This window comes from Coregonus clupeaformis, chromosome 20, assembly GCF_020615455.1.
Source record: "Coregonus clupeaformis isolate EN_2021a chromosome 20, ASM2061545v1, whole genome shotgun sequence".
In the NCBI taxonomy this organism is placed as follows: Eukaryota; Metazoa; Chordata; class Actinopteri; order Salmoniformes; family Salmonidae; genus Coregonus; species Coregonus clupeaformis.
In genome coordinates, this window is record NC_059211.1 from 26,054,032 (window position 1) to 26,070,445 (window position 16,414).

Genomic DNA, 16,414 nt, shown 5'->3' on the forward strand with positions numbered 1-16,414 from the left:
TGACATCGATCAATCTCGCGTTGCCGTTCCCGTTTTAGGGAAGCCTGGTTCATGACGAGGCTAGGCATCGATCAACAGCGTTGAGCGCAGCCTGCATCTACCAGTGTGGTGAAGAAATCCATGCTTAAAAGCGCACATAAGAAAACGAAAGATAGCGGAAGGGCAGGCTATAGTAAAATGACGTAAATATTAAAAGATAAAACAAGTATAACTAAATGTATTTATTTCTCTGAATTCGCCACTAGCTATGTTTCCAATAGCTTGTCCAGTGATTTTTTTTGTCGACATTTAGAAAGTTCTCATAGAAAATAGATGCTACAATTGTCTGCTAAGGTGTTTCAATTGAACTCTCTTGTGTCGATGAAAACAGCTGGACGTAATAACGTCACCTCGGTAAGACCTAGTGTCGACAAAAAAATAATGTAGTGGTTGAAGTGTTTCCATTACTCATTTAGGCAAATTGCGCATTAATAAATTGGCGACAGCCTGTATGCCCTCCCTATACGTTTAATGTCTCAGGTAGCCCGCGAAAGCCAGAATGGATAGAATGCAGTAATTGACCGTGGTGAAAGTTGCACTCCTTTAGATCTGAAATAATTGGATGGTGAAACTTGCCAGCCAACCAGAAAAGCGAGGTGTAGCAATTCAGACATTCTTGAAAGACAGGACAATCCTTGTCCTGCAAATAAATGTTTGTTGTTGAAACAAAATATTTAGCAAGCAGTAGGAATTTAGAATTAAATGTGGAGTGGAGCTTATAAAACACTGAACAAAAATATAAACGCAACATGCAACAATTGCAAAGATTTTACTGAGTTACAGTTCATACAAGGAAATCAGTCAATTGAAATAAATGAATGAGGCCCTAATCTATGGATTTCACATGACTGAGAATACAGATATGCATCTGTTGGTCAGAAAACGTGGATCAGAAAACCAGTCTGGATCTGGTGTGACCACCATTTGCTTCATGCAGCGTGACACATCTCCTTTGCATATAGTTGATCAGGCTGTTGATTGTGGCTTGTGGAATGTTGTCCCACTCCTCTTCAATGGCTATATTTTTGTTCAGTGATTACATCACTTGTCCCGCATCCTTCAAAAGTATTTGGCAATCATTTATTCGAAAAAACACAGTTTCCACTGTGCTGCTGCCTATTGAAATCACTGGCCACTTTAAGAAATGGAACACTAGTCACTTTAATAATGTTTACATATCAGCATTACTCATCTCATATGTATATACAGTATTCTATACTATTCTACTGTATCTTAGTCCATGCCGCTCTGTCATTGCTCGTCCATATATGTATATATTCTTAATTCCATTACTTACTTAGATTTGTGTGTATTGGGTATATGTTGTGAAATTGTTAGATATTACTTGTTAGATATTACTGCACTGTCGGAGCTAGAAGCACAAGCATTTCGCTACACCCGCAATAACATCTGCTAAACACGTGTATGTGACAAATAACATTTGATTTGAACCCGAGATGGTTTATATGTACATCTTCTAAAAGTGAAAATAATTTATTGTCAAATTATAGCGCATATACATACAACAATTCACAGCAGACGATGGGCCGTAGTAGGGCAGGTTACAGTGTAGCCTGGTGGAGCAGGGGTGCAATCATTTGTCAGAAAATTAGACTTTCTATTGGACAAATGTAGGTAGGTCCCTCCCCGTTTAATTTTGATATTTTTGGTTCCTAGTGATTACATCCCTGGGGTGTATTCATTACACCAAACTTGTTGCAAAACATTTCAGTTTTGCAATGAAAACTAGTTTCAATTGGAACAATTCTGGTAGGTCACCTCCCCGTTTCGTTCCGTTTGGTTCTTCAATAGTAAACGGTTTCGGTTGCAAGACCTAATGAATATGGCTCTGGTGTTGTGAATAGAAACATTCTTGGTCAAACCTGTTCTGCAACACCAAAGTGCAGCATACCTATTCAGTATTAGGCTTTACCTGCCAGACAGTCTTTTCTCTTGTTCTGGTCAGGCAAATATTTATCCCATGTCTTATTAGGCAACTTTATAAACATACTGTAAGTCTAACTGTGTAGTTGACTAACAGATAACAACAATATATCATTAAGTTAAGGTGCAATAATATCCTACATTAATTGGCTTATTCATGGGGAGTTGTTTGCATACAAACAAACTATAATAAAAGTCTGGAGTACCCGGTCAGACACACTATTGGCTAATCAAGCCAACTCAGACAGCAGGGCTGCGTTCTGTACGTTTTTGTGTTCTGGAACATTCAATTGAACGGAAACGGTTGGGTTGTGTGACGCTGTCAGCATGGCCACTTCCCTTTTAAATAAGTCACTCATTGCTTCAAGCCACACCCACCAAATGGGAGCAAACCCACCGCAGTTTGTTCAAGACTTACAATAACGTTTTGGGGAAACATGTCGTTCAGTACGAACCGTTCCACAACGTAGCAAACGTTCAGACGAACTGAACGCACCTCAGACTATAGTCTAATCACGGCAAACCTGACATTCCTTATTTGTATGGTAGTGTTAATATTGTTGAGAAGGAGAGAAATGCCACCAGTGCCTGAAGGTGTCAGGGGGATAGATTACTCTCTCATAGGCCCCTGCCTACATCCCTGATAGTGCTGATTAAAGCCTTTCTCCACTCTCTGCCCTGGGAGCAATCCAATACCTCTGACCCAGGCTGGGCTGTACTGGAGGCCACAGCTGCTCCCTGGCTGGAGGCCACAGCTGCGCCCTGGCTGGAGGGCAAACAGACATGCTTCCAAAGTAGCTGTTTCACTGGTTGTCTGTCTCTTGGAGACTAGTGTGGCAGTATACAGGCAGTCTATCAACACACTGGTTGTTTGTAGTAGTGAGATGTTATGAATGTAGCTTTATGCTATACTGTTAAAGTTTCACAATGTCTGTCTTTGAAATATAATGTTATGCTGATAAATGGCTGCTTTGTTTTGTACTCTGACTACACTCGTAACTTAAATAAAGAATGGCCACCAGCACACTGATGAATGCTCCCCAGCTCTTTTATTGAGCAAATTAAACAGCGGGAGCATTTCAGGGTGCAGTGTATTCTTTACATTGTATGCCTTGCACCTGCAATTCTGGATGAGTGTACACTACTTTTAAAGTACAAGTTTGCTGTCTCTATATGTGGATCTACACACCATGATGGATATATACTGTAGCTTGTCATGTAGCATGATCATATAGATATGTTGGCATGTGCTTTCAGGATTAAGTATTTAGTTGCCATGTGTGCTTGATTGCCATGTGTGCTTGATTGTCAAACCATGTCCTTCTCAGAGGTAAAGGTAAAGTATTTTGGAGACCCTCTGGTAGCTTGATAGATTCTCCATAGTTGTTCACCTCCAAACTACTGAGCTCGCTTCCCCAAAAGGCACCCTATTCCTTATGTAGTGCACAACTTTTGACTCTGGTCAAAAGGAATAAGGTGTAGGGTGCCATTTGAGACTGACCCTGTGCGATCTCTAGTTTGTTTATCTTAACTGAGATGTGCCATCGGCCTCTAGAGGTCATACAGACGGTAGTTAATATTGATTGTAAACAATGCCTCTTTAACAATGACCAGTGTCCCGTTAACAAACAATCTTCCCCTGGCAGAATGGTCCTTTAGTTAAGGGGATGTGTGTGTGTGCTAGTCCCACGGTGTGTTTTACCATTTGTCAGCCAACAGTGGGACTGAAGGTGAACCAAGCTTGATTTCAGATTCCCAGACACGTCTCTTGTTCAATCTCAAACGGTAACAGCATCACTGCAGCAGTCTCTCAGATCTGTCTGTCGTACTGCAGTAGGAGGCACTGCCTAACTCCTGGAGTTGCTGTGGGTCTGTAGGTTCACATTTAAAGTTAGCAGAATATTAGTCACATGCTACCAGACCAACATCCTATAAAAATGTCTGGAGTCTAGGCTAGCATAACACAAATGTAATGTTGCAGAGAAAGTGTGTAAAGGGATTTTCAGGTGAATAAAAAGAGAGGTCGCAGATATAGTCAATCTGGTTTAATTACTAGTTGCAACAGGGAGACGCCTCCAGCACAGAAAATGTCTAGCGGCTTCTTGGAGACAGGCCTTTTATAATCTAAATCTGACCAAATGATCTGTGAACACCAGCCCGTGAGGATTGGAGGAAGACAACATCAGCGGCTGCAGAATCACAGCTACATTATTAGTGTTGCGTCAGACTTTAACCATAATATTCAACACTGGCAGACATTTTATACTGGCAGTTAAACCGGTCAAAAAGGTAGGAACATCAGCACTTAGTTAGCCTACAGTAAATCAAATACAGGAGAGGAGATGAGCAAACATTCCCCATTAGTGTTTTTTAATTAAATAAAAAAAAAAGGTGGCTGGAGTGAGGTTTGTTAGCTCACGACGACTGCAGACAGTGGCTGAGGATTTAAACATGGAACGAGGAACTTGCCGTGGCCTGTTCTGATACATGCGTTTGAGTAACAGAGGGTGAGGTGTTGATGAAGGGATGGTGACAATGGGTTTGAACAATATTTTAGCTTTTTAATTTCCTTGAACCTTCATGGCAGTTTACTGTACTTTAAGCAGAAGCCAAACATGTCCTCCAAAGCTATTTCTCTCAAAATGGCATTCATTGAGAACACTGATATTTACCTCTACAAGTCTGGTAGCGTTGGTGAACTGTCTGTCGGTCTGACTGGGATTCCACCATCCCTTTATACAGTGGCTTGCGAAAGTATTCACCCCCCTTGGCATTTTTCCTATTTTGTTGCCTTACAACCTGGAATTAAAATGGATTTTTGGGGGGTTTGTATTACATTTACATTTTCGTCATTTAGCAGACGCTCTTATCCAGAGCGACTTACAAATTGGTGCATTCACCTTATGATAGCCAGTGGGACAACCACTTTACAATCATATTTTTTTTTTTGGGGGTGGGGTAACTTTATCCTATCCCAGGTATTCCTTAAAGAGGTGATGTTTCAAGTGTCTCCGGAAGGTGGTGAGTGACTCCGCTGTCCTGGCGTCGTGAGGGAGCTTGTTCCACCATTGGGGTGCCAGAGCAGCGAACAGTTTTGACTGTAAAACTAAATGCATGCTTTTCAATCGAACGCTGCTGGCACCCGCCCACCCGACTAGAATCACCACTCTTGACGGGTCTGACCTAGAGTATGTGGACAACTACAAATACCTAGGTGTCTGGTTAGACTGTAAACTCTCCTTCCAGACTCACATAAAGAATCTCCAATCCAAAGTTAAATCTAGAATCGGCTTCCTATTTCGCAACAAAGCCTCCTTCACTCATGCTGCCAAACATGCCCTCGTAAAACTGACTATCCTACCGATCCTTGACTTCGGCGATGTCATTTACAAAATAGCCTCCAACACTCTACTCAGCAAATTGGATGTAGTCTATCACAGTGCCATCCGTTTTGTCTCCAAAGCCCCATACGCTACCCACCACTGTGACCTGTACGCTCTTGTTGGCTGGTCCTCACTACATGTTCGTCGTCAAACCCACTGGCTCCAGGCCATCTATAAATCACTGCTAGGCAAATCCCCGCCTTATCTTAGCTCATTGGTCACCATAGCAGCACCCACCCGTAGTCTGCGCTCCAGCAGGTATATCTCACTGGTCATTCCCAAAGCCAACACCTCCTTTGGCCGCCATTCCTTCCAGTTCTCTGCTGCCAATGACTGGAACGAATTGCAAAAATCTCTGAAGCTGGAGACTCTTATCTCCCTCACTAACTTTAAGCATCAGTTGTCAGAGCACCTTACCGATCACTGCACCTGTACACAGCCCATCTGAAAATTAGCCCACCCAACTACCTCATCCCTATATTGTTATTTATTTTGCTATTTTGCACCCCAGTATCTCTATTTGCACATAATCTCTTGCACATCTAGCATTCCAGTGTTAATACTATTGTAATTATTTTGCACTATAGCCTATTTATTGCCTTACCTCCATAACTTGCTACATTTGCACACACTGTATATATATTTTCTGTTCTATTTTTGACTTTATGTTTTTTACCCCATATGTAACTCTGTGTTGTTGTTTTTATCGCACTGCTTTGCTTTATCTTGGCCAGGTCGCAGTTGTAAATGAGAACTTGTTCTCAACTGGCTTACCTGGTTAAATAAAGGTGGGGAAAAAAAAAAAAAAAAAACTGTGCTTCCGCAGAGGTAGGGGGACCAGCAGGCCAGAGGTGGATGAACGCAATGCCCTCGTTTGGGTGTAGGGACTGATCAGAGCCTGAAGGTACGGAGGTGCCGTTCCCCTCACAGCTCCGTAGGCAAGCACCATGGTCTTGTAGCAGATGCGAGCTTCAACTGGAAGCCAGTGGAGTGTGCGGAGGAGCGGGGTGACGTGAGATAACTTGGGAAGGTTGAACACCAGACGGCTGCGGCGTTCTGGATGAGTTGTAGGGGTTTAATGGCACAGGCAGGGAGCCCAGCCAACAGCGAGTTGCAGTAATCCAGACGGGAGATGACAAGTGCCTGGATTAGGACCTGTGCCGCTTCCTGTGTAAGGCAGGGTCGTACTCTGCGAATGTTGTAGAGCATGAACCTACAGGATCGGGTCACCGCCTTGATGTTAGCGGAGAACGACAGGGTGTTGTCCAGGGTCACGCCAAGGCTCTTTGCACTCTGGGAGGAGGACACAACGGAGTTGTCAACCGTGATGGCGAGATCATGGAACGGGCAGTCCTTCCCCGGGAGGAAGAGCAGCTCCGTCATGCCATGGTTCAGCTTGAGGTGGTGATCCGTCATCCACACTGATATGTCTGCCAGACATGCAGAGATGCGATTCGCCACCTGGTTATCAGAAGGGGGAAAGGAGAAGATTAATTGTGTGTCGTCTGTGTAGCAATGATAGGAGAAGCCATGTGAGGATATGACAAGTGACTTGGTGTATAGCGAGAATAGCAGAGGGCCTAGAACTGAGCCCTGGGGGACACCAGTGGTGAGAGCACGTGGTGCGGAGACAGATTCTCGCCACGCCACCTGGTAGGAGCGACCTGTCAGGTAGGACGCAATCCAAGAGTGAGCCGCGCCGGAGATGCCCAACTCAGAGAGGGTGGAGAGGAGGATCTGATGGTTCACAGTATCAAAGGCAGCAGATAGGTCTAGAAGGACGAGAGCAGAGGAGAGAGAGTTAGCTTTAGCAGTGCGGAGAGCCTCCGTGACACAGAGAAGAGCAGTCTCAGTTGTATCATTTGATTTACACAACATGTCTACCACTTTGAAGATGCAAAATATTTATTTGGGGTGAAACAAACAAGAAATAAGACAAAAAAGCAGAAAAATTTGAGCGTGTATAACTATTCACCCCCCCCAAAGTCAATACTTTGTAGAGCCACCTTTTGCAGCAATTACAGCTGCAAGTCTCTTGGGGTATGTCTCTATAAGCTTGGCACATCTAGCCACTGGGATTTTTGCCCATTCTTCAAGGCAAAACTGCTCCAATTCCTTCAGGTTGGATGGGTTCCGCTGGTGTACAGCAATCTTTAAGTCATACCACAGATTCTCAATTGGATTGAGGTCTGGGCTTTGACTAGGCCAGTCCAAGACATTTAAATGTTTCCCCTTAAACCACTCAAGTGTTGCTTTAGCAGTATGCTTAGGGTCATTGTCCTGCTGAAAGGTGAACCTCTGTCCCAGTCTCAAATCTCTGGAAGACTGAAACAGGTTTCCCTTCTCTCAAGAATTTCCCTGTATTTAGCGCCATCCATCATTCCTTCAATTATGACCAGTTTCCCAGTCCCTGCCAATGAAAAACATCCCCACAGCATGATGCTGCCACCACCATGCTTCACTGTAAGGATGGTGTTCTCGGGGCGATGAGAGGTGTTGGGTTTGCGCCAGACATAGCGTTTTCCTTGATTGCCAAAAAGCTCAATTTTAGTCTCATCTGACCAGAGTACCTTCTTCCATATGTTTGGGAGTCTCCCACATGCCTTTTGGCAAACACCAAATGTGTTTGCTTATTTTTTTCTTTAAGCAATGGCTTTTTTCTGGCCACTCTTCCGTAAAGCCCAGCTCTGTGGAGTGTACGGCTTAAAGTGGTCCTATGGACAGATACTCCAATCGCCGCTGTGGAGCTTTTCAGCTCCTTCAGGGTTATCTTTGGTCTCTTTCCCTCCTTGCCTGGTCCGTGAGTTTTGGTGGGCAGCCCTCTCTTGGCAGGTTTGTTGTGGTGCCATATTCTTTCCATTTTTTAAATAATGGATTTAAAATGGTGCTCCGTGGGATGTTCAAAGTTTCTGATATTTTTTTTATAACCCAACCCTGATCTGTACTTTTCCACAACTTTGTCCCTGACCTGTTTGGAGAGCTCCTTGGTCTTATTGCTTGGTGGTGTTGCAGATTCTGGGGCGTCTCAGAACAGGTGCCTAAATACTGAGATCATGTGGCAGTTAGATTGCACACAGGTGGACTTTATTTAACTAATTATGTGACTTCTGAAGGTAATTGGTTGCACCAGAGCTTATTTAGTGGATTCATAGCAAAGGGGGTGAATACATATGCACGCACCACTTTTCCGTTATTTATTTTTTTAAACAAGTTATTTTTTTACATTTCACTTCACCTAGTTGGACTATTTTGTGTATGTCCATTACATGAAATCCAAATAAAATATATGCAAGTTATTTGAAGAAAAAAAATATATATATATATTTTATTGATGCCAAATATTTGAAGAACCAAAAACTACAACTGTTGAGTTAGTCTAAATATATTATCATAATACATGGTTTGGAGGGCTCTTAGATATGAATATTAATGTAGCCCAGACTTTAACAAGTGAGGGATATGGAATCACCTCAACATTAGAGTAGATCGCTTTTGCAGCTTCAAAACAGTAACAAAATATGGCTAATAAGTGTAAAAAAGAAACAAAATATCCCAAACTGCCTTCTTGAATCAACTACAACCAAGGTAGGTGGAAAATCACGAGTTCATTCAGAATACAAACTATCCCTTTAAAGATGGTATATTGTTTGTTTGAAACAAGAACACTTACCCTCAGATGGACAAATAGGTTTGAAGTTGTTTTTTCTAAGCATCGAACTTGCTGTTTGCAAATTGATTTTAATTACTCTGCAGTATTTTCAGGAATCATAAAATGAATTGCAGCGTTCTACCTTTCCAGTGGCATGTTGAAAGAGTCATGCAGTAGTTGAGCATCACAACTTGTTTATATTTATCTGTACAAAATATAATTGGTTAATTGGTTTGACTTGATTATGTACAACTGGAGCAATACACGTTTACAAAATGTTCAGATAGAAATGTATTGTGTAGATCAAATATGACTATCAGATAGATTGGAATAATATAGGAGATTGTGTGTGCTCTATTCATTATATTTGTATCTTCAACATGCAGTTCCAGATACAGCCCTGCCATTATTAGTTGAAGGCAGCCAATCCAATAGTTCCAGAAAAGTAGTCACTTCCTGACATCTGTATTCAAATGTTTTTTTTAAGATGTTGCTTTCTCAAATCTGTATTCAAATAGTTTAAACGTGTAGTTACTTTCTGAGATCTGTATTCAAATAGTTAAAAAAATTAGTAATTTCTGGGGATCTGTATTCAAATAGTGGTCACCTCCTTTGTTCCTCCAGAAAAATTGTTACTTTCCACAAAGCATAGCTAAAACTCCAGTTATCCCAGGTCTGCTTCAGTGTGTGAGATCCCTCAAGCATTTCATCTATCAGAGTGTGAGGGCTCCAGCTCAGCGACTCTCAATGGTGACTCATCTTGTTGTTGGTGTTGAAATGAAAAGTTGTGTGTGTGTGCGTGCGTGCGTGTGTGTGTGCGTGCGAGATGTTTCCTTTTGCCCACTCTAGTGTATCTTGTGGTGTGTGTGAGAGAGAGAGAGAGAGAGAGAGAAAGAGTGAGGTTTCCCTCAGGCCACTCCAGTGTGTGCGAGAGAGAGATATATTTGACACAATGCTGTCATTGGGTGTTGTGATCACAGATGAGTTTCTCAACAGAGGCCACCCGCAGAAGCTGCTGCTCCTTTCATTTGGGGTTACTCTACATTTTACACAGCTTACTGCTGAGCCTTCACAACAAGGGGAAGGACATATGCTCCATGTTTGATCTTTTTTCATTTCTTCTGTTGCATAACTGCCACTATGGACGACCTGGAAAACAGTGAGAATTGCTGCCGACAGTGCCGAGTGAACCATCCTGTCTAAATAAAGATGAACTGAATTGAATTGAAAATGAATTTCATGAATGTGTTACAATGCCCTCTGTGTCATGTCATGTGGTTTCAGGTGTTTGCTATGCCATAACTACATGGGTGGGCAACATGTTACAAATCTTCACCCTATTTTGTGTTATGTCTTTTCCCTGTAGGTGTTGATAAGTCGTAACTATATGGGGAACATGGACATGAATGAGGTCGACCACTTCATGCCCATCATGATGAGGATGGAGGAGGACGCAGACACATCGCCCCTGGTGACACACGGCTCCTCCCACTTCCTGTGGATCAAACACAGAAACCTCTACCGTATCCTGTCCAAACAGGAAGTCCTGTTACTGCTCAGTCAGGCCGTCTTGGTTACCAAGCTTCTGTCTCTCTTACCATGCTCAGGACGACTGTCTCTCAATTCACAGTTCACACCCTCCCTGCATGCATGGAGATGGATGATGTGGCGCTATCTACTGCATGCATGGAGATGGATGATGTGGCGCTATCTACCGCATGCATGGAGATGGATGATGTGGCGCTATCTACTGCATGCATGGAGATGGATGATGTGGCGCTATCTACTGCATGCATGGAGATGGATGATGTGGCGCTATCTACTGCATGCATGGAGATGGATGATGTGGCGCTATCTACTGCATGCATGGAGATGGATGATGTGGCGCTATCTACTGCATGCATGGAGATGGATGATGTGGCGCTATCTACTGCATGCATGGAGATGGATGATGTGGCGCTATCTACTGCATGCATGGAGATAGCGCCACATCATCCATCTCCATGCATGCAGTAGATAGCGCCACATCATCCATCTCCATGCATGCAGTAGATGCCCACATCATCCATCTCCATGCATGCAGTAGGTGCCACATCATCCATCTACTGCATGCATGGAGATGGATGATGTGGCGCTATCTACTGCATGCATGGAGATGGATGATGTGGCGCTATCTACTGCATGCATGGAGATGGATGATGTGGCGCTATCTACTGCATGTCCTCTATCTGTGCATCTTGTGTTATTCTCAACTAGAGGGAAATGCTGTGAATAACTCATCTGAGTCAACCGTCTCACTTATGGGTGTGGTGGTTGTCTAGCAGAATCAGATTGACTAAGGCCTGATTCTGAAACTTCATTTCAGAGTTTTCTATTACCAACTTTTTAGTTTTGTTAAAACAGTGCGTCTCACTGTAAATGTTCCATTTGAAAGATTTTAAAACAGCAGTGGCCCAGTTACTTTTCTGTTCAACCATTTTTGTAAATTCTTAAGTTATTCTTCAGTGGTGGCAATGACCAAAAAGAATGCCAATGCAGCACTGGTGTACTCCTTCCTCTACAAAATAGTGGAGGTGAGTTTGTGCTTTACTGATAATACCTACTGTAGTATACTGCTTGTATTCAACCAATTGAATGTAATCCTGTTGTGTTGTATTGATCATGTATTAAGTTGTCTGTCTGTCTGTGTGTCCATCTGTAGGTGTTTAAGGAGTACTTTAAGGAGCTGGAGGAGGAGAGCATCCGTGACAACTTTGTGACTGTGTATGAGCTGATGGACGAGGTCATGGACTTTGGCTTCCCTCAGACCACAGACAGCAAGATCCTGCAAGAGTGAGTAGTGGACTGAGTTACAGTCAATCAACACTGCAGTCTGTCTTGGAAGGCTTGGCTTGACATTTCAGGCTGGAATACAGTGGCAATACTAAAACAGACTACCAAACTGATTACTATCCAACAGACTACCAAACAGACTGATATCCAACAGACTACCAAACAGACTGATATCCAACAGACTACCAAACTGATTACTATCCAACAGACTACCAAACTGATTACTATCCAACAGACTACCAAACTGATTACTATCCAACAGACTACCAAACTGATTACTATCCAACAGACTACCAAACTGATTACTATCCAACAGACTACCAAACAGACTGATATCCAACAGACTACCAAACTGATTACTATCCAACAGACTACCAAACAGACTGATATCCAACAGACTACCAAACAGACTGATATCCAACAGACTACCAAACAGACTGAGATCCAACAGACTACCAAACAGACTGAGATCCAACAGACTACCAAACAGACTGATATCCAACAGACTACCAAACTGATTACTATCCAACAGACTACCAAACAGACTGATATCCAACAGACTACCAAACAGACTGATATCCAACAGACTACCAAACAGACTGATATCCAACAGACTACCAAACAGACTGATATCCAACAGACTGATATCCAACAGACTACCAAACAGACTGATATCCAACAGACTACCAAACAGACTGATATCCAACAGACTGATATCCAACAGACTACCAAACAGACTGATATCCAACAGACTACCAAACAGACTGATATCCAACAGACTACCAAACTGATTACTATCCAACAGACTACCAAACAGACTGATATCCAACAGACTGATATCCAACAGACTACCAAACAGACTGATATCCAACAGACTGATATCCAACAGACTACCAAACAGACTGATATTCAACAGACTGATATCCAACAGACTACCAAACAGACTGATATCCAAAAGACTACCAAACTGATTACTATCCAACAGACTACCAAACAGACTGATATCCAACAGACTGATATCCAACAGACTACCAAACAGACTGATATCCAACAGACTGATATCCAACAGACTACCAAACAGACTGATATCCAACAGACTACCAAACAGACTGATATCCAACAGACTACCAAACTGATTACTATCCAACAGACTACCAAACAGACTGATATCCAACAGACTACCAAACAGACTGATATCCAACAGACCACCAAACAGACTGATATCCAACAGACTACCAAACAGACTGATATCCAACAGACTGATATCCAACAGACTACCAAACAGACTGATATCCAACAGACTGATATCCAACAGACTGATATCCAACAGACTACCAAACAGACTGATATCCAACAGACTGATATCCAACAGACTGATATCCAACAGACTGATATCCAACAGACTACCAAACAGACTGATATCCAACAGACTGATATCAAACAGACTGATATCCAACAGACTGATATCCAACAGACTGATATCCAACAGACTGACATCCAACAGACTGATATCCAACAGACTACCAAACAGACTGATATCCAACAGACTGATATCCAACAGACTACCAAACAGACTGATATCCAACAGACTGATATCCAACAGACTGATATCCAACTGACTGATATCCAACAGACTGATATCCAACAGACTACCAAACAGACTGATATCCAACAGACTGATATCCAACAGACTACCAAACAGACTGATATCCAACAGACTGATATCCAACAGACTGATATCCAACAGACTGATATCCAACAGACTACCAAACAGACTGATATCCAACAGACTGATATCCAACAGACTGATATCCAACAGACTGATATCCAACAGACTGATATCCAACAGACTGATATCCAACAGACTGACATCCAACAGACTGACATCCAACAGACTGATATCCAACAGACTACCAAACAGACTGATATCCAACAGACTGATATCCAACAGACTGATATCCAACAGACTACCAAACAGACTGATATCCAACAGACTGATATCCAACTGACTGATATCCAACAGACTGATATCCAACAGACTGATATCCAACAGACTGACATCCAACAGACTGACATCCAACAGACTGATATCCAACAGACTGATATCCAACAGACTGATATCCAACAGACTACCAAATTGATTACTATCCAACAGACTGGAACACTGGTCACTTTTATAATGTTTACATACTGTTTTACTCATTTCATATGTATATACTGTATTCTACTGTATTCTAGTCAATGCCACTCTGACATTGTTCGTCTTAATATTTATATATTTCTTAATTCCATTATTTCACTTTGAGATTTGTGTGTATTGTTGTGAATTGTTAAATACTACTGCACTGTTGGAGCAAGGAACACAAGCATTTCACTCCACCCGCAATAACATCTGCTAAACATGTGTATGTCACCAATAACATTTGAGTTGATTTGATTTTGACTACCAAACTGATTACTATCCAACAGACTACCAAACTGACTGATATCTAACAGACTACCAAACTGACTGATATCTAACAGACTGATATCCAACAGACTGATATCCAACAGACTACCAAACTGACTGATATCTAACAGACTACCAAACTGACTGATATCCAACAGACTGATATCCAACAGACTGACATCCAACAGACTACCAAACTGATGGATATCCAACAGACTGACATCCAACAGACTGATATCCAACAGACTACCAAACTGACTGATATCTAACAGACTACCAAACTGACTGATATCCAACAGACTGATATCCAACAGACTACCAAACTGATGGATATCCAACAGACTGATATCCAACAGACTACCAAACTGATGGATATCCAACAGACTGATATCCAACAGACTGATATCCAACAGACTGATATCCAACAGACTACCAAACTGATGGATATCCAACAGACTGATATCCAACAGACTGATATCCAACAGACTACCAAACTGACGGATATCCAACAGACTGATATCCAACAGACTACCAAACTGACGGATATCCAACAGACTGATATCCAACAGACTGATATCCAACAGACTGATATCCAACAGACTGATATCCAACAGACTGATATCCAACAGACTACCAAACTGACTTCTATCCAACAGACTACCAAACTGATTACTATCCAACATACTACCAAACTGACTGATATTCAATAGACCGATATTCAACAGACTACCACAGTGCTTTGTAAACTACATTATATAGGGTCCAAAGGCTTTAGCTTGTTAACAATACTTTATTTTTGTGTTTTCTTCTCTGCTAAAGAGTGAGTTGAGTCAGTTAGTCAGTCAACACCTCTGTCTGCTCATCTTTCTACTATATGGCTTGCCAACAGACTTGCATCCAGGCTAGTGACAGTATACAATAGCCTACAGGGTTCAGAGGGTTTAGCTCGTTAACGGGAATTTGTTTTCCTGTTTTGCTCCTGGGAAAGGTGCCATGTTCTGGTGGAAGGTTCAGCGTTCATTTAATTAGGGCCAGGCTACCACGGCAACGGGCTAAATATGTGCTTACTTACATTTTCAATTGAAAGCCTGCTTGTAACATCATTCTATAATTGTTTCTTTTTATAATTGCTCAAACAGACAGTGATAATATGGTGACTGTCTGATGTAGACATGTGAAGATGGGATTTTGCCCTGAGCTTTGATGAGGCCTTTATCAGTGTGATGTCTGTGTCTGTGGGCCTGAATAGGGCTGACCCATTGACACACACACACAATGCCACCGTCAGCTGGCTGGATTCCAGACCCAGACAGACGACTGTTCCTCCTCGTTGTACCAAGGAGACCCCCCCCAACCCTCACCTCATCCCGGCGCTCCTCCATCCTCACCCTCTTCTCCTCTTTTTCCATCTCCCCCCAACCAGGCTCTTCCACAACAACCCCCCCCCACACACACACACTTCTTTACCCCTCTTTTACCCTGAAACACTGCCCAGCTGGCCTGCCAATAATTCCCTTGTCTTCCCCTGTGTGTGTATGTGAGACAATGATTGTGTTGGTGTGTGTTGTTTCGTAGTATGATTGACATTACATTCTTATGCTAATCTGTCGATTTACCGCCAACTCTGCTCTTGGATACACTCATTAGCATTTCTGAGGAGAATCAGGACCAAATCCAAAAGCAACACACCAACAACCAAACAAAACAAGCCCACTTGTCTTTGAGATGAGGCGTTGAGATTAAATGATCTCCCTGAATGAGGTGGGGTTATCATAAACACTATGAGGTCACCATGGCTTGTGTCAGTGTAGTGGTGAAATCAAAGCAGGGGTTCGGTGCCTGTGCAGACACACATTTTGAACCATGCTAGCCTCTTTTAAGCTGAGCGATAGGGGGATTCTCAGACGAGCCCAGAGAAGGATTAGAGGAGGAGAGAATGTCGTCAGGCATCAGAAGGATCCATGGTGGAGAATGTATCAATCTGTCTCATTACCCCAGGGAGAGCTGGGAGAGATGCAAGCAGAGGAGAGGAGATCTATCAGGGGGGATTACAAGTCAGGCGGCAGGCCTCTGTGTGTGTGTGTGTGTGTTTGAGGAAGTAGATGGTGTTGCTGTCTG

General features: G+C 42.6%; 1 protein-coding gene across 1 annotated transcript in view; it reads left to right on the top strand.

Annotated features, from left to right (window-relative positions):
- Positions 1–16,414, top strand: part of LOC121534055 (AP-1 complex subunit mu-2) — a 35,585-nt gene that overhangs the window by 331 nt on the left and 18,840 nt on the right. The window contains exons 2-4 of the mRNA XM_041840486.2: positions 10,382–10,538; positions 11,521–11,588; positions 11,717–11,847. Of these exons, the coding sequence (XP_041696420.1) occupies positions 10,382–10,538; positions 11,521–11,588; positions 11,717–11,847 (356 nt within the window). The remainder of the gene's footprint in view (positions 1–10,381; positions 10,539–11,520; positions 11,589–11,716; positions 11,848–16,414) is intronic.